General features: G+C 43.9%; 2 protein-coding genes across 2 annotated transcripts in view; both read left to right on the top strand.

The window, feature by feature from the left end:
• The first annotated feature begins 4481 nt into the window (after positions 1–4481).
• Positions 4482–10024, top strand: LOC307080528 (MOB kinase activator 2). Its single transcript, XM_079743266.1, has 5 exons — positions 4482–4871; positions 7512–7651; positions 8229–8325; positions 8893–9017; positions 9500–10024. The coding sequence occupies exons 1-5, from the start codon at positions 4792–4794 to the stop codon at positions 9742–9744; spliced, it is 687 nt and encodes a 228-aa protein (XP_079599392.1). The 5' UTR covers positions 4482–4791; the 3' UTR covers positions 9745–10024.
• Positions 10025–11797: 1773 nt separating this feature from the next.
• adm2b (adrenomedullin 2b) overlaps positions 11798–22562 on the top strand; it is a 15176-nt gene continuing 4411 nt past the window's right edge. The window contains exons 1-3 of the mRNA XM_079743267.1: positions 11798–12951; positions 13248–13389; positions 18259–18405. Of these exons, the coding sequence (XP_079599393.1) occupies positions 18305–18405 (101 nt within the window). The 5' untranslated portion in view covers positions 11798–12951; positions 13248–13389; positions 18259–18304. The remainder of the gene's footprint in view (positions 12952–13247; positions 13390–18258; positions 18406–22562) is intronic.

The raw sequence follows: 22562 nt of genomic DNA on the forward strand, positions 1-22562 counted from the left end.
CCACACCTTTTGTTTGTGTTTGGGAATACACAGAAATGGAAGGTCATACAAGCTGGACCACAGAGGGCTCCTAACAATATGTTGTTGTTGTCGTCGTTGTCGTCGTTGTGTTTTGGTCTGGGAGAGCCCGCATGTAAGTAAGATGAGAATGTGATATGTTTACGGTCTAACGATCCTGACGGGCCTCCTTCATCTGATTCGGATTTGATGTCTCAAGCGTGCAGAAGCAATGAAAGACGGATGTTTGTCCAGGCAGCAGCATTTCTTACTATTACTATATTCTATTCGACTTTTATTTCCAAAATGTAAAGAGAGGCCAAGTGTGCACTGACCGCAGCCAATCAGACCTAGCTTTCCGCAGTATGACGTTGTTGTTTTCATTGAGAAGGTCAGCATCGCAGAGCATCAAGGGCCGACTGTTATCCAATAGGATAGCTGGCTGTGAAGGAATGATATATAATGAGATATATAATCATCTTGCTAGCATGCTGGTTTTTACTCCACACCAAAAATAGATATACGTACCCAACATACCTTTTATGTAGGCATTTAAGCCAGTGGAAATGTGTTACTTTTTTTTTAGTTTTTTCTTATTTAACAATGCCAAATACCTGAAACTGTAGCTTTCCTTTAATGTTTTCTTTTTTTATGTTATTTGTGTGTTGTTTTTGTTTAATTATCTATTTATTAAATGTACGGTTGTGTTTCTGGTTCAGAGTGTACCAGTCTGTTTTAAAACACTGAGACGTTGACCTACATGTGCTGGCTGTGGTTGGTCTGTGAGTGTGTCTGGGCTCTGTCTGAGGTACGGAGTGTATTCTCAGGTTAAAGGTTAAAGACGTATTTGGATACAAGGAAAGCACACCTGTGTAACACACAAACATACCGCACACAGACACACAGACAAGAAGTGGCGGATATGTCCACCATTCACACGTAAAACATGGAAAAATCTCAATGCTTTCATACCGACCCCTCCCATCCCCAGAGCTGTTGTAATATTGTGACCTTTGAACCTGTATTAGGTCGTGGCTTTACTTCTTGGTAATATGTAAACGTAACGATATAAATGTAAACAGCATATATAAACACTTTATCTATTTTTGGAATAAATCCACCGGTATGGCAAGGCGGGCGTTTTGCTAGGCGTGTGATATGTGCGTGCTGTACCGTTGAAATGAGGCAATAACTGTATCTGTATTTTTAGGTTTTAAGTCTGCCGCATCCGGGTGATCCGTCTCTGTCTCTTTCCATGCGCACTTCTGGGGAGTGTGTGTGCGCATTTAGAAACCACAGTATGTCTTCCGTGTAATTTACTTGAGTTACTGTTTGCCAAGCACTCCCGGCTTGTTTGATCTCACTCTTCCTCGCTCTCTTCTTTTCAGGGACCAGGATGCATACGGCTTTAGAGCCTTTATATTTTGGTGGCCCCTATTTATTGGTTTCGTTCTTCTTTTTGGAAGGCACTTTCAACAAGCACTTTCTGTTGCATGGTCTTCTCATGAGCTGGAGAATGTTGACTGGAGCGGTTGAGATATCGGTCAGTGTCTGCTGTAGATTATTTTTGTATGCTTTCAGGCAAAGTGTGTAGTAAAACTGTATCAGTGAAGGTCATTATTTGTGTAGTGACGTTGCAGAGGAGAATTAATCGGCTGTATTTAATATATATCTTGCTATTTTATTTTCAACCCGGATTCCGGATTGCCAGAATGTGCAATAGGGCTTGTACATCAGAATGCATCATGGGATTTTTTGTTTGCAATACTACATACATTTTGAGAGGACTTAATGGATTTGTAGTTAAGTGTAAAATCCTTAATCAACTTAAATGTAACGTTACCTTGACTAATGAAAACTTTGTGCGGCAGTTTCAAATGACAATGTCTCCTCATAATGACCTCTCATTTCACAATAAATGAATCAACACTGACCAAAAAAATCCTTTCCTACTAATGTCATAATTAACATACTAATGCTGCTATGCTTCAAAATGGAGGCACTCTTTGTGAGGTGACGTTGCGATGTACAAGCCCTATATATAAATTGGAAAATATGATGGCTGCATGGGGGAGGGAAGGGAAGCGTTGATTCCAGATGAACGGAGCAGTTACATGTGTTTCTGCAGCTTGTTCAAGGCAGCCTCTCTGTGGGTACTATACATACTTTTTGCCAAGTCAGGAACTTAACCCTTACTTAACCCTTTCCTTCGAAAGCAGTTCTAGGAAATCTGAATACAAATTATCAAAGCTATCTATGGGTCATACAGTTATTTATGAAACTTTGACTTGGTTTATCTCCAGTAGTCATGGATTGTATGGTGTTTGATGAACCACTAATGTACATTTGATGAAAGATTTTGTAAAGCATACTGGAGGAATGAGGTTTTTTTGTGTAGTGCCAATGGAGCCCCCACACACACACACTGTTTAGAACTGGCTCAAATTGATGACTTGACATCAGTGACACTTGTTCAACTCAATCGGAAACAAAAATCCCAAGTTTCAACACAGATGGCACTGTCAAATATTAAAAAAACATGGTGTACTCTAAATTGTTTTTTTCGGAAAAATCAAAAGGATACTAAAAAACAACAGTTTTGGCGATTATTTTGGAAAGTAAAATATTGTCTTTGGAAACCGTTTGCAGTCACCTCAATATTTCGCTGTCAAAACGTCTTGCTCAGGCTTCAGATCAGCCTGTCGCAGTCATACAGTAGAGTGTACCTCAGCTAGCAGAGTGCAAGCTTGGGTTGGTTTGAGCAGGAAGCCCGGCTCGTCCTCCGGGTTTTGAGAACAGGGTCCAGTTATGCTGTCAAGCACTTTCCATGCACTGTGTCTGACCTATGCTTAAGGGTGCATGTCCGTTCATGAAACCTGCTTTTATTGTAAATTTGTTTGGTTGAAAGTAGGTTCTGTGTGTGTGTGTGTGTGTGAGTGTGAGTGAGAGAGAGAGAGAGAGACAGAGTGAGCTAGAGAAATTAATTATCCCTTCATCCCATCAAAGTAAATATCCCTTCATCATGGTAACGAATGAGGTTATCAGCTTATAGTTACATATGCAGACGTGTGTGCGTGGTTGTGTGTTATGTGTTATCATGATACGCATTTCGCGTGCGTGTGTGTAAGCGCTCGCGCAGAGGACATGTCTTGTAAAAACTTTTTTTTTGTAATTCACACTGACGCTGGTGGACCTTTCCATATAGAGAGTATTGTGTGTGTTACCTGTCGTGAAACTCAGCTTGTACATTTGTTCATGCACCTAATAAATATGCTTAACCACATAGAGAGGCTGTCTGCAGTGAGTGTCTTGTACCACAGAGACTGTTCCGAAGATACACTGGGAAGCGGCAGAAGTTCAAACATGGATTTGTGCGGACTGCAGGTCGATGACGTCACGCTACGGACGCGAGGTCTGTTTACTGTCCTGCCGCGTCCTGCTGCCGCAAACAGCCCTGCCCAACGCACAAACATACAAGGGGGTGTATATATAAAGGGTATAATACCTTATGTAAGGTAGTAGTTACTGGAGATGTTCCTGTGTGTGTGTTTATATAGGTGCATGTGTGTGTCATTATTTAATTCTTGGCCAGTAGACTATGCTTTTCTCAATGCATTCCTCCAATGTTTATGAGGTGGATACAAATGATTAATGCACTTGTTGCCACATGAGGAATCCTGTCTCACTGGAAGAGGGTAATTTACCTCTGCCTCTCTCTCTCCTGTCTCACTGTATCACTAGGTCTCTCTCTCCTCTCTCACTTTATCACTAGGTCTCTCTCTCCTCCCTCACTGTATCACTAGGTCTCTCTCTCCTCTCTCACTGTATCACTAGGTCTCTCGCTCCTCTCTCACTGTATCACTAGGTCTCTCTCTCCTCTCTCACTGTATCACTAGGTCTCTCTCTCCTCTCTCACTGTATCACTAGGTCTCTCGCTCCTCTCTCACTGTATCACTAGGTCTCTCTCTCCTCTCTCACTGTATCACTAGGTCTCTCTCTCCTCTCTCACTGTATCACTAGGTCTCTCTCCTCTCTCACTGTATCACTAGGTCTCTCGCTCCTCTCTCACTGTATCACTAGGTCTCTCTCTCCTCTCTCACTGTATCACTAGGTCTCTCTCTCCTCTCACTGTATCACTAGGTCCCTCTCTCCTCTCTCACTGTATCAGGGTAATTTACCTCTGTGTCCCTCCCTTCTCTCTCACTGTATCATTAGGTCTCTCTCACCTCTTTCTCTCCTCTCTCTCTGACACATGATCCCATGACACATGAATCCCTGAAATATTGGCTTGTGAAAGAAGCAGTGTGCCTAGGGTGGATTTTGAAAGTACATGAGAGGGGGAAGGGAGAGAGAGAGAGAGAGAGAGAGAGAGGCGGAGTTGAGAGTGAGGGAGTCATTACTGTGGATAAACCTGCCTGTCCACTTGGATCCCAGATAGGAGGAGCCTCGGGGTAGGGGACTCAAACAAAGGAAACATAAGCAAACTGACACTGAGCCCGAAAGGAGGGAGCCAGCAACACACAACCCTTACTACTCTGCCATCCACTAGTAGCCCCTGGGGTCAACGACTAGAAGACTTTTACTCTGTAGCCTTGTTACGTAAGGAGCCCAGCGGTGCACAGGTTTGTGAAGAAGGACCGTGCGTGAGCAGTGTGGATCCTATGTGTGAGATCACGGCTTTGCCATCTGTGACTGGGAGTGTGTGAGCGTGTGTGTGTTTGTGTGTACCCGTGTGTGTTTGGGATGGCAAAGCGGGGCTGGAATAATCAACAGCTTTGCTCGTAGCTCAGTGCCATGGGGGGTTGTCAAAGTTACCCCTCAGCAACTGAGACGGACGCAATCCACAACTCTTCGGACCCGAATCATGAAAAACTGTGAGTACTGTGAGTCTTCTCCGCTCTCCTTCACTTCAGTTTGCGCTCTAAGGCAGATGTCATGGACCAGATGTTTTTGTGTACCGAGCGACTTGCAAAAGGAGGCGGAGGACTATTCTTCATGTTTCTCTGGTCCCTGTCAAAGTGGCCTTTCTTCCTTGTCTTACTCCAAATCCTACACCTTTTCTTTTCTCATGTTTCTCCTGTTTTTGCCCGCCTGTCCGTTTCCATCAGCCGATAAGGAATGGTTTCTGTAACGGGCACGGAAGGGTCTTTGAAGGAATAAAAATACACAACAAAAGAGGCGACAGCCCAGACAGAGCAACAGATGTTGAAGCTAGACAGCAAAGAGTTGGCTGCACATGGTTAACTGAGGAATGTTCTCTAGATAAGAATGTGTGTGTGTGTGTGTGTTTGTGTGTGTGTGTGTGTGCATGTGCATGTGTGTTTATGTGTGTGTGTGTGTGTACACGCTTGTCTGTGTACTAATGGCGCATATTTGGGAGATATCATCAGCAGAGGTGGGTTGCTCAAACCACAAGAACTTAAGTTCAACTGCAACTTAAGGCTACATTCAGGAATACAATGTTTGTCTGTGTGTGTCGGTGTGTGGGTGTGTGTGTGTGTGTGTTTGTGTGCGGGTGTGTGTGTGTGTGTGTCTGTGTTTGTCTGTTTGTGTGTGTGTGTGTGTGTCTGTGTCGGTGTGTGGGTGTGTGTTTGTGTGTGTGTGTGCTCTTGGAATGGACTTTATGGAGAGCTGGGGGTGCTGACTTCAGCATTCGTTTCTCCCCCACGGTCGAGGCTAATGTAAACATGGGGCTGAGAGCGGGCGGGGGGGGGGGGGTGTTTACATGCAAATGCATGCGCGTACGAGCAGAGCAGGTTACCCGTGTGTACCCAGGTGGGCGGGAGCTATGGAGGGGAGAGGCTGAAACACGGGGCCGGTAGGTCTGTCATGACACCGCCACGACCGGGCCTCTGTGTTACCCGTTTAGAAACGACTGTAGTTCCCTGAAGGATGTCCCATCCCTTTTTTTGCATCCGCTTTTGGAAAAGCACTTTTCACTTCCTACTTCTCTGTTGGACAGATTGTAACCACATTCACATACATGCGCGCGCACGCACACACACACACACACACACACACACACACACACACACATAAACACAAACGCATGCACACACACACACACACACACACATACATACATACACATACACTTCTCCCCAGTTGGTCGGTTACCCTGTAGTGAGGGCAGAGCGTTATCACACCAAGCAAGGTCACAGTGGGTAAACACTGGACGCTACTGCGTCAGCCATTCCCATAGAGCTGCTGTCCCTGCCGCAGTATGTTGTAGTTATTGTGTTGTACCCTGGAAGCACGGCAAGCGATACATTATTGTGCAGTTGACATGCCGCAAGAAGCTCTTGGACCTCGAGTTGACAGAAATCCTATTCTCAAAGGATGGCGTTTACTAACTTTTCCCTCATTGGAATATTCACATTGCACCGTATTTTTAAATACGATGTGTACAGTAGGAAACAAACACAGCATTGCTCATGTCTGTAGAGATTTGCATATATTCAAACTTCTCTGCCTAGCTCGCCATCCGGGACACAACAGCGCAGCGCATACAAACGCAGACTACAGCCATGAAGTTCTGACACCGAACCACTACGACTACTACTGCTTTGATAACAGCGTCTACTACATGATTAGTATTAAACAGTAACCCTAACATATGAGGGACGGTTCTGGTAGGGTATAATATGTGTATAGTATGTATATATATAGTATGCGTTGGAGAGAGGAGTGTGAGTTGAGCATGCAGTTTTATTGTAAGCCAGTGCAGTGCTAGCATTGGTCCACTGTTATTACACAGTCGAACTTGCTAGCATTTGCTTGTGGAATATTAGACAATCTGGGCCTTGGGTAGAAGAGTAGTAAACTCGTGCTTCTGCTTGTGTTTTTGTGTAAAGGAGTTTATGATTCAATAAAGTTTTATCTTCTGACAGCGGAAGATGGATTTCAAAATTTAATCTTCCTTATCACTCTCTCTCTCTGTCTCTCTCGCTCCCTTTCTCTCTCTCTCTCTCTCTGTCTCTCTCGCTCCCTTTCGCTCTCTCTTTGCATCCCTTCCTCTCCCTCTCTCTCTGTCATTCTGTCTCTCTCTCTCGCTCTCCCCCTCCCTCCCTCCCTCCCTCTCTCTCTGTCTCTCTGTCTCTCTGTCTCTGTCTCTCTCTCGCTCTCTCTCTGCCCCTCCCTCCCTCTCTCTGTCTCTCTGTCTGTCTCTCTCTCTCGCTCCCTCTCTCTCTCTGCCCCTCCCTCCCTCTCTCTGTCTCTCTCTCTCTGCCCCTCCCTCTCTCTCTCTCGCTCCCTCTCTCTCTTTGCCCCTCCCTCCCTCTCTCTGTCTCTCTCTCTCTCTCTGCCCCTCCCTCCCTCTCTCTGTCTCTCTCTCTCTCTCTCACTCTCTCTCTCTCTCTCTGCCCCTCCCTCCCTCTCTCTGTCTCTCTCTCTGCCCCTCCCTCCCTCTCTCTGTCTCTCTCTCTCTCTCTCTCTGCCCCTCCCTCCCTCTCTCTCTCTCTCTCTCTCTCTCTCTCTCTCTCTCTCTCTCTCTCTCTCTCTCTCTGCCCCCCCAGGGGGATTGATAACAACAATCTGGAGGAGCGTCCGTATCTCCAGAAGCAGAACGTCAGCCTGAGGATCCCCCACGCCGACATGTGCCTCCTGACCACCCGGCCCCCCGGCGTCGACGAGGCAGAGTGGCTCGCGACCAACAGTACGTTGCCCGGACCCCCCCACACACACTGATACACGCATGCATGTCAATCAGTCCCTCCAGAAAAACGCGATTATGCGATCGCATAATTCAACTCATAATCAGCCAAAGTCTGCATATTCATGCGGGGGCCGCATTTTTTCAAATATGCCGCACTTTTACCGCATAAATTGCCGATTTCCGTGCAATGCCGCATATTTCATCGCATTTTTTAACAAAACGTGCCGCATAATCAAGGATTTTTGGCCGCAACAATCACAAAAAAACGCCGCATTTTTCTGGAGGGACTGGTCAATACACACACATGCGCTTGCGTGACCATACGCACAAGCACATCAATACACATGACCGCACACACACACACACACGCACACACACACACATGCCAATACACACACATACAGTACGTACGCGTGAACGCACTTTCTTGCACTAACGCACACTGTTCTTCACTGTTGGATTGTGGGTCATCGAGCTGGTGGCATCATCGTTGCAGAGATACACTGATGCACAAACGCACGCACGGTGCAAGACACCCCCAGTTAAGTGTCTGTGTCTATCTGTTTCCTGGCTGCAGCGATAGCGTTCTTCAAGAACATCAACCTGCTCACCAGCGCTATGTCCGAGTTCTGCACTCCAACCACCTGCCCCGTGGCCTGTGGGCCAGGCAGCACGTAAGTCCTTCGGCCGTTGGTCCGTTCTGTGCATTGAAGGAAAACCAAACATACTCTTTGAGCTACCCTCAACCAATTCCTATTGGCCGACTATACTATGCATATTTAGCAGGGCTATGTGTTCAGGCTTTCCTTCCGCTCCAGTCTGAATTGGGGCTGCGTTGCCAGACTGTTTGGTTGAAGTTCCCTTGTACCCCAACACTGCCAGTAACGATTAACACATGCAGTAGCACTGGTTTAACCAGCAACCTTCCAGTTACTAGTCCAGCCACTCTGCCTCCTGAGCTAAGTCCACCCACATGCAGTCCATACTTGCGTCTTACCCTATGCTTTTTGAACTGTGCATTTAAGTCTAGATTTGGATCAATCTTTATCATTCGCTACTATGCAACTCACTATGTCCCTTTTCATCTAAGTTGTAAGGGTTTGGGTTTCCCTTTAATGCACACAAACTCTCTCTCACACACACACACGCACGTACACACACACACACAAACACACCCACACGCTCGCGCACGCACACACACACCTGATGTGGGCCGGGTGTGTGTGCTTGGGTACGTCCAGGGTTTACGTGTGGACGGACGAGCAGGGAAAGAAGCTCAAGTGCTCGGCGCCGCTGTACTTCGACTACGCCATGTGCTACGTCCAGGACCTCCTGGGGGATGAGGACGTGTTCCCCACCAAATCAGGTCCGCCCGGGACCCCCTTCTCCCCCTGCAGTCTGTCCCACCCCAGGGCCATACAGACCATAGACTGGACTGTCATTCACCAATGGGACTGGGGTCTTTAATGCCAGTTGTCTTGATATGTTCTCTAAAGGCATAAAACAAGTTTCCCCTTGGCGGAAAATCTAAATGTATCTACATCCGTCTTTCTATTGTTTTGTATTGACGCGCGTTTACACCATGAATGTAGTCCAACTAAAAGAGTTCAATTGCATTCGTGAATTACATCATATAGACGGCTGTGCTACAAACATATTTCATTTGAGTAAGACAAAGAATTTATCTCTGACATGTGTACGTATGGTATGCATTTTACCATTAATCCCAAATTGTGTAAAGTTTTCATTCATTTCCTCTCCACCGTAAAGTTCCATCAGGTAGTCTTGTGTCCATAGTGTCCCCCTAAAGGAGGACCTTTAGTAACCCCCTCATGTACCTCCCTCCAGGCACCCCCTTCCCCAGAGGCTTCGTGTTCCTGGTCCAGAAAGTGTTCCTGCTGCTGTTCCGCACGCTGGCCCACTTCTACTGGTCCCACTACCGGGAGACCCTGGCCCTGGGACTTCACCCCCACCTCAACACCCTGTTCGCCCACCTCACACACTTCTGCCGGCAGCACGCCCTCCTGGAGCCCGAGGACACAGCGCCCCTCCAGGACCTGGTCCGGGCCCTGCAGCAGCACGGCTACAGCTGAGGGCTCCCCACACACACACACACACACACACACACACACACACACACACACACACACAGTGGCACAATCACACACACAAACACACACGCATACAGTTATACACACACAGACACAAACACACACACACAAACAGTAACACTGACAAACACACACAGTGGCACAATCACACACACAAACACAGAGACACACACACACACCCACACACACACACACACACACAACGGCACAATCACACACACAAACACAGACACACACAGTTATACACACAAACAAACACAAACTGTAACACTTACAAACACACACAGTGGCACAATCACACACACAAACACAGAGACACACACACACACACACAATGGCACAATCACATACACAAACACACATACACAAACGGTTACACTGACACACAGACACACACACTAGCATACAAAAACACACTGCATTACGATGCCTGTTTGAATGGTTCACGCATTTGATATCACCTATGACCGCGACAATGTCTCTACAACGGACAGCTGGTTTGTATGTGAGAGGGCAAATAGCTGACACACCCACTGGCTTCATTCATAGGCCTGTATTCACTTCTGGTAAACGATGATGTTATTGCTTATGTATTCACGTGTAACAAAATGGTTCCAACTGTCATTATCTTTTTTTATCCGTTTTCCTCATGGCTATAATGAAATATAACATTTAAAAATATATATTTGTTGCAGGCCTAATACGACATAAGGACATTTGGAATAAAATGAAAAGGTTTCTTGAGAACGAGTTAAAAGACAGTGTAGCTATGCTGACGAAATGCTTTAAAATATATGCAACAATTCAAATGTATTCAAACGACGTTGGCCGATGTTGGCCATGGGGAATAATATGCCAACGTTTTTGTTTGTCTCTTTTTGTAAATACACTTTGTTTATGTAACAATTGTGATGGTTTATTTTTTTGTTCACATTGTCCACTAATTTAATATCCACATTAAGGGAAAAGGCGTAGAGTGTAGGTCCTGTTTAAATATCAAAGTTGGTTATTTTGCCTGTGATTTTAAGCCATATTGCTCCAGAGAAGTTTCTACAGTAGTTGTTGACCTTTCATTTTGTGTGTTTTCAATTCAAGTTTTCAATGTGCCCGGTGTTTGGTGTCTTCCCTGATGATGGATTTAAGTGTTTGGAGAAGGTTTGGTCATGTGGGATTTGTACCTGTCCTCGAGCACTAGAGCATAGCCTGCTCTCAGGACACTGGAAGCTGCACGTCTATCACACAGGAGCTAGGACCACCTTACCGGCTGAGCCCTGAATGAATCGACGTTCCCAGAATTAGTCACCATCTTTCCTGAGTCACGGTGACTCTACATTGGGTTCTGGACCAACCTTACTGGACAAGAAAAAAGACAGAGAGAATATAACCAAATCATGGATGTGGTGTACATGGAGCATCTATTGACAAACCTTATCGATCATCCCTCGTTGAGATAAGGGATATCTATGCAAGACGTTATAACTCAAACGATGTTTCACAAATGATTTGTGTGTTTATGTGTTGTGATAACCCACTATTGCTAAAGCTAATGAATTATCAGTCATTCCAGAAAATCTGTGAAAGGCTTTGCCTGGACCAAACCTAAACTGGTAAAATAACAATAGTAATTCACATCCAACACAACACTACAGCCAAATATGAAAGAGCACTGACTGAAATCAACATTGTATCCTGAGGCCTATTGGCCTACTGTCACCTACTGTTGCCATTGGTTCCAACTAGGCCTATAAAATACTCATATAAAACAATTTATAGCACCCTTTACAGAATGTTGACATACAGCAATATGCTGTTCAATTCATATTTATTCATTGACGATTTATAGTTTTCTTTGTTGTCCTCAACACTATATATTTGTCTCAGAGATATAAAACTGTAATCCTTGTTGAATGTCACGTATTCCATTTAATTTGAAGTCAACTTAATGCTACTGTAATTTTATCACAAGAACACGAAGGGCTTCACCTGGTCAACATGTCAAAAATGTCTTTAGGAGCAATGGTTGCGTAGGCTTAACTGTCGACTTGCTATGAACTGCTATAAACGTGGGAGCTGGGAAACTTTAGTGGTTGTAATCCTATAAAGTGGGCCTTTATGAGGTGGCGTATCGAGGTCATGTGGCCGGTGTCACCCTAACCCTCATATACCATTTTTCTTTTGAGAACCCAAAACACTGACGAACATGATGGGCAGCATAATCAATGTGGAAGAATCCACAATGGTAAATGTCGATAGAATCGATAGGACTACATCCCGCTGCATTCGATGTCCACCTCCATTACATTACATTACAAGATACATTTCCTAAGATTCATACAGTACATATTTGTGTTTGTTAAATAAACACAATAGTGTATAAATGGGACACTGGCACTCTTTGCACAGCCACTGCATGTGTATTTATCTATGGTTTATCGTTTGCATACGTAGTGTTGCGGGAAAGGTCTTGACAACAATTAAGTCCCGGCTAGGAATATTGACATGTTGATTCTTCTCAGACTAGCTGTAGGTCACTTTAAAAAAAAAAAAAAAAACACCTGCTAAATCACTTCATGTTCGGCATAAACATTAACCACTGTGGTGCCAAGTCTATTAAGTATCTAAAATAATAAATTATTGTCAACAAAGTAACGTGCAAAAATGCCATCTTAAAAGGCTTGTAAAACTCACTTTGGCAAAACTCCCTCGTTGATGTCCTTCTCGGCTTGGTTCCCCTATGACATGATTGAAAAAAAAAAGTGCTAGCCTTGGCTTTATAATAATTAATGAAAATAGTTTCCAGTCTATACTTTAACTCTGCTGTAACTCATTCTCCACTTCCCGAAGCACCACAACAGCCGAACTCAACAAGGAGACAAATCAACAAAAATCACCTCTATATTCGGAAAGCTAGTCAAAATATTAAGAACAAAACTATTTACAACATTGTTGGGTGTTTGTGGGAAATGTATAGGCCTCCTTAAATGTGGTATCTGCTCAAATATAAATTGTAGGCCTATGCTTTTCTCAGCCTCCATTGGTTTGATAAAAGCGTCTGCATTTTTTTTTTGTTCCCGGCAGCAAACAGATCGGGTCGACAGATCGGTTGTCATGTTTGGTGTAACCAAGTACGCCGCCAGGGTTCGCTATAAACGGCGGGAGCTACGCGTCGTCATCCAGTGTTGAGAAAACGTCTGTAGTTTGTTGAGATTATTAACGATTTCGAATTATTTAATTATTACCTTCGATGCGCAGCCATGGGGCCCAAAAAAAAAAGCGTATGTTTGTGTGTGTGTGTGTGTGTGTGTGTGTGTGTGTGTGTGTGTGTGTGCGTGTGTGTGTGTGTGTGTGTGTGTGTGTGTGTATTACAGCCTTAGTACATGTCATATTCAACTAATAATTACATAGCAATTATGAATGTCAAATGTTATTTAAAAAGTAAATCTATTTGAATGGTCCAATCAATGTGTTCTGTTCCATCACCACAGCGGGACGTTCACATCCAGGAGACCAGGAGCAGTGCTGTGAACCATCGGACGCTGCTATCGACAGGAGTCCCCGTAAACACCAGCCCCACCTGACACCTCCTCCAGGCACTTGAAGGAGCATTTGAGCCAGCAGAGAACACAGGTTGGCCCAACTCTCCTTGTCACTCACTGTCGGGTTATTCTATTTTAACAGCTCAAGACAATATTCGGGTCAATTCAATTTATAAACGTTAAAATTTGAAAAAATACTTTAAAATGGCTTAAATACATCCTATTTAAGAGGCCCATTCAAAAGGTCCTTAATCAATTTTGAGCGAATAATAAGAAGATAATGGAAAAAATGTCAAAGTGGTGTAACCGTCAAAACTTCGTACCAAAAAAAACATTTTGTTTGAAAAGGGCAAATTTCTTAATAAAACAATGCATCAGCAATGAGACACCTCAAAGTGTCCTATAGGCAATTTGTGAGATACTGTCCCTTTTACGTTACACCAGCTAAAGAAGCAGACCGAAATAGATGTGCTTGCATAGACCATGAAAATGATAATCTTCTAGTAGACAAGTTACACCAGAAAGGAATTATTCCATCTAACAATATTTCAGAGTTGCTTGCAGTTATTGCATGTGATGCCACCTGCAAGGATTGCATGTATCGCACCTGCGCAAAATGTTGTTACAATGAAATTTACTTTGCCGGACCCCTGGAGGAAGCTGTACAGACATGGCAGCAGTGGTCCAGGCAAGTTACAACAGCAGAAGGAAAAACGTACTCCAACTACGCAAAAGTTGCACAGACTGGAAAATCGGACGATCTGTGTTCAACAAGAAACTTGACTCGCTAGCAAAGCACCATTTCAATTGGCTCCATCAAGCCGAAACACTCAGAGAGCTGAAGGAAACACTACATGAAGATGAAGTCAACTCAGAACACTCTGAGTTGACTCAGAAGAGCCAGCTTCAATTCAGTGGAGGGAAATTTCTTGTTTCTGTGCAAGACCTGGAAACTGCAAGTGCTACAATCCAGTAGCAGTAGTTTTCCACAGCGAAGAAAACATCTCCTCAGCTGATTGCAACCAGGATCTGAAAGGCAAGTTCATTGTGGTGAAATATGATGGAAAGCCATTTGTGGGACAGGTTATCCAAATTGTTGAAGAAGAAGTGGAAGTGAGCTGCATGCAACAGATGGGTTCTAAGAATGTCTTCACCTGGCCTCATCCGGCTGACCTCCTCTTCTACTACAAGACGGACATGCTGCACATAATCTCTGAGCCAGAACAATTGAATCTGCGACATTCAAAGCTCATGTTAGAGGACTTGAAAAATGTCCAAGTCCACTCAGGCTGAATTTCAAAGCCATTCAGTACATTTAAGAGCATGTCACCCTCAGACAGGATTCTCTGTCTCTTCAACCAATCCACCCACCTTCTCTTACACACATGAACACATACACACACTTTTAGAAGACATATTTTGTCAAATTTATGAATTTTTTTGTCAAAAAAATCAAATCATATTAGAATACATAAATTCAACCACAATATTTTCAGATTAATGCATCACAATAAGTTAACTGTTCAATATGTTAAAGAGCATGCACTACCCAGACGTGCTTCTCCCTACTCGTCTTTTACTCATCTCTACCTATTTCTCTCACACTTTACACACTCACACACTGTGCACAGTTACACTCACACACAATTTGTTAAGAAGTTATGTTTGTTGTTCGAAAATGTTCTTAAACTACATCAAATGTATTTAAACTACTTATAAATTGTCACCTTGATGAAATTATTTGTCAAATGTTGTTCCTACATGAAATTAGATTAAACACCAACTAATGAACTGTCTTGCCTGTGCTGCTTGATTTCAGTGTCACTATCCATAAGGTTTTTGACCATGGATGTAACACGTCGGGTGGTGTAACTGTTTTTTGTCAAATGGGGTAACCAGTATTATTCTTAAAAATATGATCATGTGCAGAAAAAAAAAGTTTGATAAAATGTAATACTCTACTCAAGTGTAATAACACATTTTTAAGACTTAACAAAATTTGCCACCGATTATTTAGAAAACGAGTTGATTCCAGCAAGTACGTGACTTGATTTCACAAAAACAAATATAATTAATATTAAGAAGTAATCCTTATAAAGCTTATTTTTTTAAATAGCGGTAGTTATTCGTAAGACTCCACATTTGTTTGTGGTTTGACCACTTGACATTTTTAGGTCCATTTGGCCCTACCTTTTGTAAAAAGAATGGTGCAAATCCAATTAAAAATATATATTCTAACAAAACTCAAGGATACTTTAAATGAAAGTTTTCAAAGATTTTCAAATGTCTCATCTTGCCAACCCTTATTTGTCATTGACCCATTCATAACCATCACACCAACTAGCCACAAGGGGTCACTATAAGTGAAGGAAATAACCATAGACTCGAAAATAAATTACCCTAACCCGATACCTGATTTGTTATACTTAACCATAACCCTGACCTTAACCTACAGGTTAACCCTAACTGTAACCCCTTAACCTAACCATAACCTTAACCCCTTAACCTAACCATAACCATAACCCCTTAACCTAACAATATCCCTAATCCCTAAACCTAACCATAACCCTACCTTAACCCCTAAACCTAACCATAACCATAACCCCTAAACCTAACCATAACCCTACCTTAACCCCTAACCATAACCCTACCTTAACCCCTAAACCTAACCATAACCGTAACCCCTAAACCTAACCGTAACCCCTAAACCTAACCGTAACCTTAACCCCTAAACCTAACCGTAACCTTAACCCCTAAACCTAACCGTAACCTTAACCCCTAAACCTAACCGTAACCTCAACCCCTAAACCTAACCGTAACCATAACCCCTAAACCTAACCTAACCTCAACCGGGTAGATGGGCCAGCGAACCCAACCAGCTTGACTCTGTCCAGAGAGTTGGACCTGGACTAGGTTTTCCCTTCTGGCGCTGGAACCAGCACCAACGGGGTGATCCAGGCCTGACCAGTGGTCACAGATACAGAAAGGGTTTTGATCTAGGACATCATGGCCCAAGCTCTGAACGCTGGAAAACCCATATACAACCCCCCACTCCCTCCAACACTGCATTCAATACACACAACGAAATGAGTTTGGCCTTTCTGAACCGGCCTGGTCACGTGTACACGCTGTACTGTGCCTGCGCAAAATGACATTAACAATAGCTACTGAGCACTTCATATAAAAGAAGGTCGTTATGAAACCATGAGGTCAAGAGACATGGCTCATCAACACTGGTCCCGAACAAGACGAAGGGAGAAGGAAAGAGCTTTTATAGGGGGAAGCTCCATGTGTTTCTAGATCTGGTTCTCTTGACCTATAAGGGTCTTTTCTCTCTCTGGTTTCAGCCTGAGGAGTCCCTCAGCTGTTGTCAAAGCTCAGATTGAAATATGGCCTCTCAAATCTCTGCCAAAATGTATTTTCTTGCAACAAGGTCGGACAGACGGATAAGTGTCTAGTGAGCGCATGCACCCACACGCACATGCGCGCACACTCTCTCACACACACACACACACACACTGCGGTGTGTTTTCTGGGGGCAAGCCGGGGAGATGTTCTAATGGACGTGCTGGACTCAGTAAGGGCTCACATTGTTACTAGCAGAAGCTTAGAAGGTAATACCGCAAACTGCTGAGTCACAGATACACTGAAAGAGGGAGAGAGGGAGAGAAAGAGAGGATAGAGAGAGACACTCTTTTAATTAAAAACAGGACCACCTTTGCATGCAGCATTCTTTCATTCCATCCTCTCAGCACGCCCAGAATGAGACGTTCCTCTCTTTCTCTCTCTCTCTCTCTCTCTCTCTCTCTCTCTCTGCCTAGATAGATACAGTATATAGATGGATGGATAGATATTCTGTGGACCAAGGTGTTCTTTTAGAAGTAATAACCCAACATCTACACGTACTGTGACAAACAGACAGACAGGCACAACAAATGAATTGCAATTTACTTGTATACATAACTGGTGCATTAAAATGTCCATAAATAAACATGACCCCTAGATTCGTTTTTTATGGAGGTGCGTTGTGTCCTGGTTTGTTTCGAAAAGAAAGGTCATCTTTCATTGCAGGTTTTTTACAGAGGTCACCAGAGACAGCTGCACACAACCACCACTTTAAAAAGTAACAAATACATTCATCATTCATAGAATAGCACACTGACCCTCGACTGGTGAAGGACAAAAAAATAAATAACAAACTCGGGAAATTCACAAGCTATAACATTTGATTGAAAGACAATATACTCACACATTTACAATCATATTTCTTATATGTATACATAGAATCAATATGGCTTCATTGCATTTACTAACTAGACCAAAGATTTTGTTATTTGCATTCTACAATAAACTTGAGGAAGTATCCATATAACAATGTGTGCGCTGTTAATGCACTCTACGGAGGCAAATTCCACTCATGGAAATGGCGCGGATATCATACTTTAAAAAACAAGTGACCTTGTTGATTATAGAGGTGTCATTTAATCGAAGGTTGCGTTTTAAGTGGATAGACCCCTCCCCCCCCCCCCCCCCCCCCCACACACACACACACTCAGACACATACACACACCCTGCCGCCACCACCACCACCACCACCACCCCTTCTCTCGCGTTCTCACAAGCGCGCACTCTGACGCGCGCTTTAGAAAAGTGCCAATGCTCTGGATTCGGGTCGTTCCCCGAGAGCGATGAACGTCGGATATAACCGCGTTTTGTGACTTCATTATTAGCAGCGAGAGGTTATTTCGAAGACTGCATGCTCAGACCAGACTAACGTAGGCCTATGCCCATGTAGGATGCTGTTGTAATTTCATTATATTTAACTACGGAGTCGTTGTGGAACTTTACGCTCATCATTAATAGGATTATACCCCGTTTCTGTTCATTTTGAGCATTTTTCTTAATTGAAGTTGACATCTCTTTTGGGACATCTTTCACTGTCTGACCGTCTGGGGGTCAGTTGTCCGGAGGTTTGCGCCGCGGATCGAGCGTCCCGGTGCGCCGCGATGCGTCCATTCCAACCTGCGTGCTGGTGCCTCATCATCCTCCTGTCTGTGGACGTCCAGCCCCGGCATATGACGCTGACCAACATGGTGCACAGACACAGGTATACCTATTATAGCCTACAATAACTTAGAAAACGTTCATTTCTTAAACAGAACGTTAAACTAAATATACGTATGAGTATTGTTTCAAATTGAAAACAATTAAAAAATGATAGGCCTACCTGCGTTTTGATATGTGTGTGTGTGTGTGTGTGTGTGTGTGTGTTTGTTTGTTTATTTGTGTGTGTGTGTGGGGTCGGGGGGGGGGGGGGGGGCGGAAAGACGGACGGACGGACTAATAACTAAGTTATGCGGGAGGGTTAGAACAAATAGTTGAAGCAACTGCAGGAGACGAAAGACTGGGAGCAGGCGGCTCATTGACTCAGACAAAGACCCATGCTCATCACAACAAACGGCAAAAGTCACAGGCGAGGGTCGCCAGGGCATGAACCGGAGGAGCACAGATCTGATGCGCATACTAGTGTTGCACAATACCAAAATTATGACTTCGGTACGATACCTGCCCGAAAATACCTTGAGACTCGATACTGAACCGATACCACGGTGAAAATCTAAAATATCTTGAAAAGAGATGAATAATGGTCCAGCTAGGTCTCACTATGGTTTAACCTTCAGCAGCTTGGTCCTTTCCTGCTTTTTGAGCAAATTACGTGAATAAATTAATTCTACAGATCAGAGAATTGTATTCCAATTGAGGCGTATTACTATTTATACCACGGTCTGGGGGAGTACTCGATTCTGATTGTCTGTCAAGCCTTTAAAACGAGAGCTGGCAAATTGTGAAAAATGCATTCAACTGTAATCAGAAAACGCGGATATGCTCTAGACCAGGGTCACCAACCTTTTGAACCTGAGAGCTTCATGGGTACTGAGTCATACGAAGGGCACCCAGTTTGATACACTTCTAAAATAACAAATTTGCTCAGTTTGCCTTTAGTTATATATTATTATTAATGATTAATGATACTCATCTATATGTGAAGACACTGATCATGTTAATGATTTCTCACAATAATTATCAACAATGACTTAAAAAAGGCAGGAAAGAGTTGTTCCTGAATGAGTTGTATTATTTATAGAATAGGCCTGCGGGCGCCTCATATGGTGCCCGCGGGCACTGTGTTGGTGACCCCTGCTCTAGAGTATATGTGGTATAAAGGCTGGGACGAATTTCAAATTATTAATGTGCACACTTTATGTTGAAAGTATAGACCGTCGCAATTCCCATTGAAACGAATGGCGAGGTGATTCGGTCTTCGAAACGAGAGCTGGTAAATTGTGAAAAATGAATTAAACAGTAATCAGACAACGCGGTTATATGCTATAGACCCTAGAGTATCTGTGGTATAAAGGCTGGGACGAATTTCAAATTATAAATATGTACAATGCATAACGTTAGCTCTCTGGCTCTCCGCAGAATAGAAGAGGTGGTGTAGTCCGCTATAATCAACATGAATACACTTATTCAGATTGGTTTGGGGTGCGGCTACTTTATAACTTAGAGAGATGGAATCAGCAGCTGCGGTAGTTCGCAATTGGTCCGCTCTCAAGGAAAGTGGATTTTTTGCCTGATTCGCGTCTTGCTTCGCACTCCGCAAGTAGTCCAGTAACTTATCAACCCCAGCGTGTCCGGTTGCTAAGGGACGTCAAGGTATTTGGCGGACTATTTCTCTGCTGACCAACACTACGACTGGTAATTGTAAAAAGACGCACCGTGTGAAGCTATTGTTACGTTTGGCAAGGAGCCATGTAATAAGCGGGATAATGTACAGAACGTCGCCGGTCATTATCGAAAATAATACCCTTCAGGGCGAAGCAAGACACCTCTGCTTCGCGTCGGGGTCTGGTTCGCCCTGTCGGGGTTTATTTTCCCGATGATGACCGGCGTTCTGTACAGTGGCGTAAATATCGACGGTGCGACCGGTGCACTGCACCGGGGCCCAGACGGCCTCAGGGGCCCATGAACGAAGAAAAAAAAAGGACCTAGGCGATAGCCTATGGCGGCAAATGTGTTGGGGGCGCCCTCTGGTGGCGCTCTTAATTAATTAATTTATTAAATTATATGAAACCCTAAATGTATCAAGCAGGCAACGCAAAATAAATATTTGCACCGTGCCATATCACCAAGATGTTATGCCACTTTTTCTGCACAACATTATCCCGTACATATATCATATAAGTCCAGACCAACATAACGGTTGTGCGTGAGAGACATACGGAGGTACGCTTACCACTTTTGTAAATGCCATATATACAGTACTTGCATGATAGGAATAGATCTATTCCGATTAGAAATCTAATCGGATCAGAAGTGTCATTGAACGCGTTTACATGAACACTTCTGATCCGTTATATACAATAACTCCTTATTTCACTTCTCCCGTCTTTTTTCTTCACAAACCGAGGACTGTCGGCAAGCGCTTCCGAACCTGTCGCCGTCTCGTTGCCTCTCACTCGCTCACTGAACTGCCTGCTGATGCTGTGACTGGGTGCGACCTCTGCGTGCCAGGAGTATGACTGAGAGTTGATGCTGCTTGTGTATGTGCAAGTCCTTTCGTTCAAAGTCTATTTTTCTTTAATATTTTCTCATTTTTTAAAATAAAAGTATTCTTTTTTTTTATAAAAGTATAGATGCTAAAAAAAAAATCGTATCGTATCGTTTTTTACGTAAGGGTAGCGTGATACCTTTCTAGTATCGGTATACCGTGCAACACTAGCGCATTCATGTGCATTTTAAGATCCACGAGATGTGCATCCACAAGATGAAAACAATTTGAGGTAAGGGTACGTGGAATCGTACGTATTGTCATGTCAGGCTATCAAACGTTAGTTCACTCATATGAAACCTTTTTTGCAAATTTCATAACACAATTCTTTGATAATTGAATAGAAAACTTAATTTCCAAAATGTCAACAGCTTTCAAAATAAAAGTCCTCAGACCAATTCCGTGTTTGTGTGTTCAAATGCCACTAGTTAAGGGTGAGAGAAGTTAGGGCAAGAGGGAGAGTATGGTATGGAGATTGAGAGAGACTTTGTGATTCTTATGCAACAGGGATTGTTTTCTGCAAGTTTTCTAACCCTTTTTAGGTTTTTGAGCCTGCAGCAGCAAAGACTGTGAAATGCAAAGCGGCATTTCAAATATTTCAACTTTCCACTTTTTTTTTTAAGGTAAGAAGAAGTATTATCACTATTGCATTGTTTTTTGGGGGGTAGGAATGATGTGCAGGGTGGCGTTGACTTCAGGGGACCGTGTGTGAGTGTTGGTCCATCTCAAGAGCTAGAGGAAGGGGGGGGGGGCTGGGTGCTGGGGCCCTTGTGAGAGCAGAATAGAGCCCTTCACCCGCCGAATGACATTCTGAGAAACACAATAAAGGACCTCTGGCATTTCATAGAAAAAGGAAAGGACGATGTACAGGAGGGTGGAAAGAGAGAGAGACACAGAGATGAAAAAGAGAGGGACGGAGAGGGGGATGAGATCAAAACAGACAAAACAAAATGCCAGTTAGAGAGAGATTAAAAAAAGATGGACCTCTGGACTGGACAGCAGAGAGAAAGAGAAAAGAAAGACAGAGACAATGAGGGAGGAGGAGACAGCCTGGGGGTCAGTGAGGGGGGGGGGGGTTCTCAGAAGTACTTTGAAAGAGTGACGATGGGGAGAAGGTAGAAGTGTGTGTGTGTGTGTCTGTGTGTGTGTGTGTGTGTGTGTGTGTGTGTGTGTGTGTGTGTGTGTGTGTGTGTGTGTGTGTGTGTGTGTGTGTGGAGAACCTCATGCTGGGCAATAACTGGAGAAGAATGCTGGAGAAGCTCCTTCATGGGGAAGCCCATGGTCCTACACACACACACACACACACACACAGATTTTTTATTTTTCCTCTGTCTCTTTCTTCTGGAGACAGAATAACAGGGAGAGAGGAAGGGAATACAGAGAGTTTGGGGAGGGAGGGAGGGAGTAGTTAAGGCCAAATTAAAGTGTTGACCACAAAGGATTATTATCCACCTGACCAGCTCTAGCCTTGGTCCAACTACAGTGATTAATTATCCAACCAGCCCCCATAGTGGGAACTATCATGAGGGTGATTAAGGGCGCTGGCAAGGCAACCTAGGGAGCTACACCTGTCTTCACCCATACTACCTCCCCTTTGTGCCAAAGGCCCATATCCATATCAGCTGCTATAACTGCTATCATGTAGCTGAGAT

Source organism: Pollachius pollachius (genome assembly GCF_949987615.1).
Source record: "Pollachius pollachius genome assembly, chromosome: 9".
Lineage (NCBI taxonomy): Eukaryota > Metazoa > Chordata > Actinopteri > Gadiformes > Gadidae > Pollachius > Pollachius pollachius.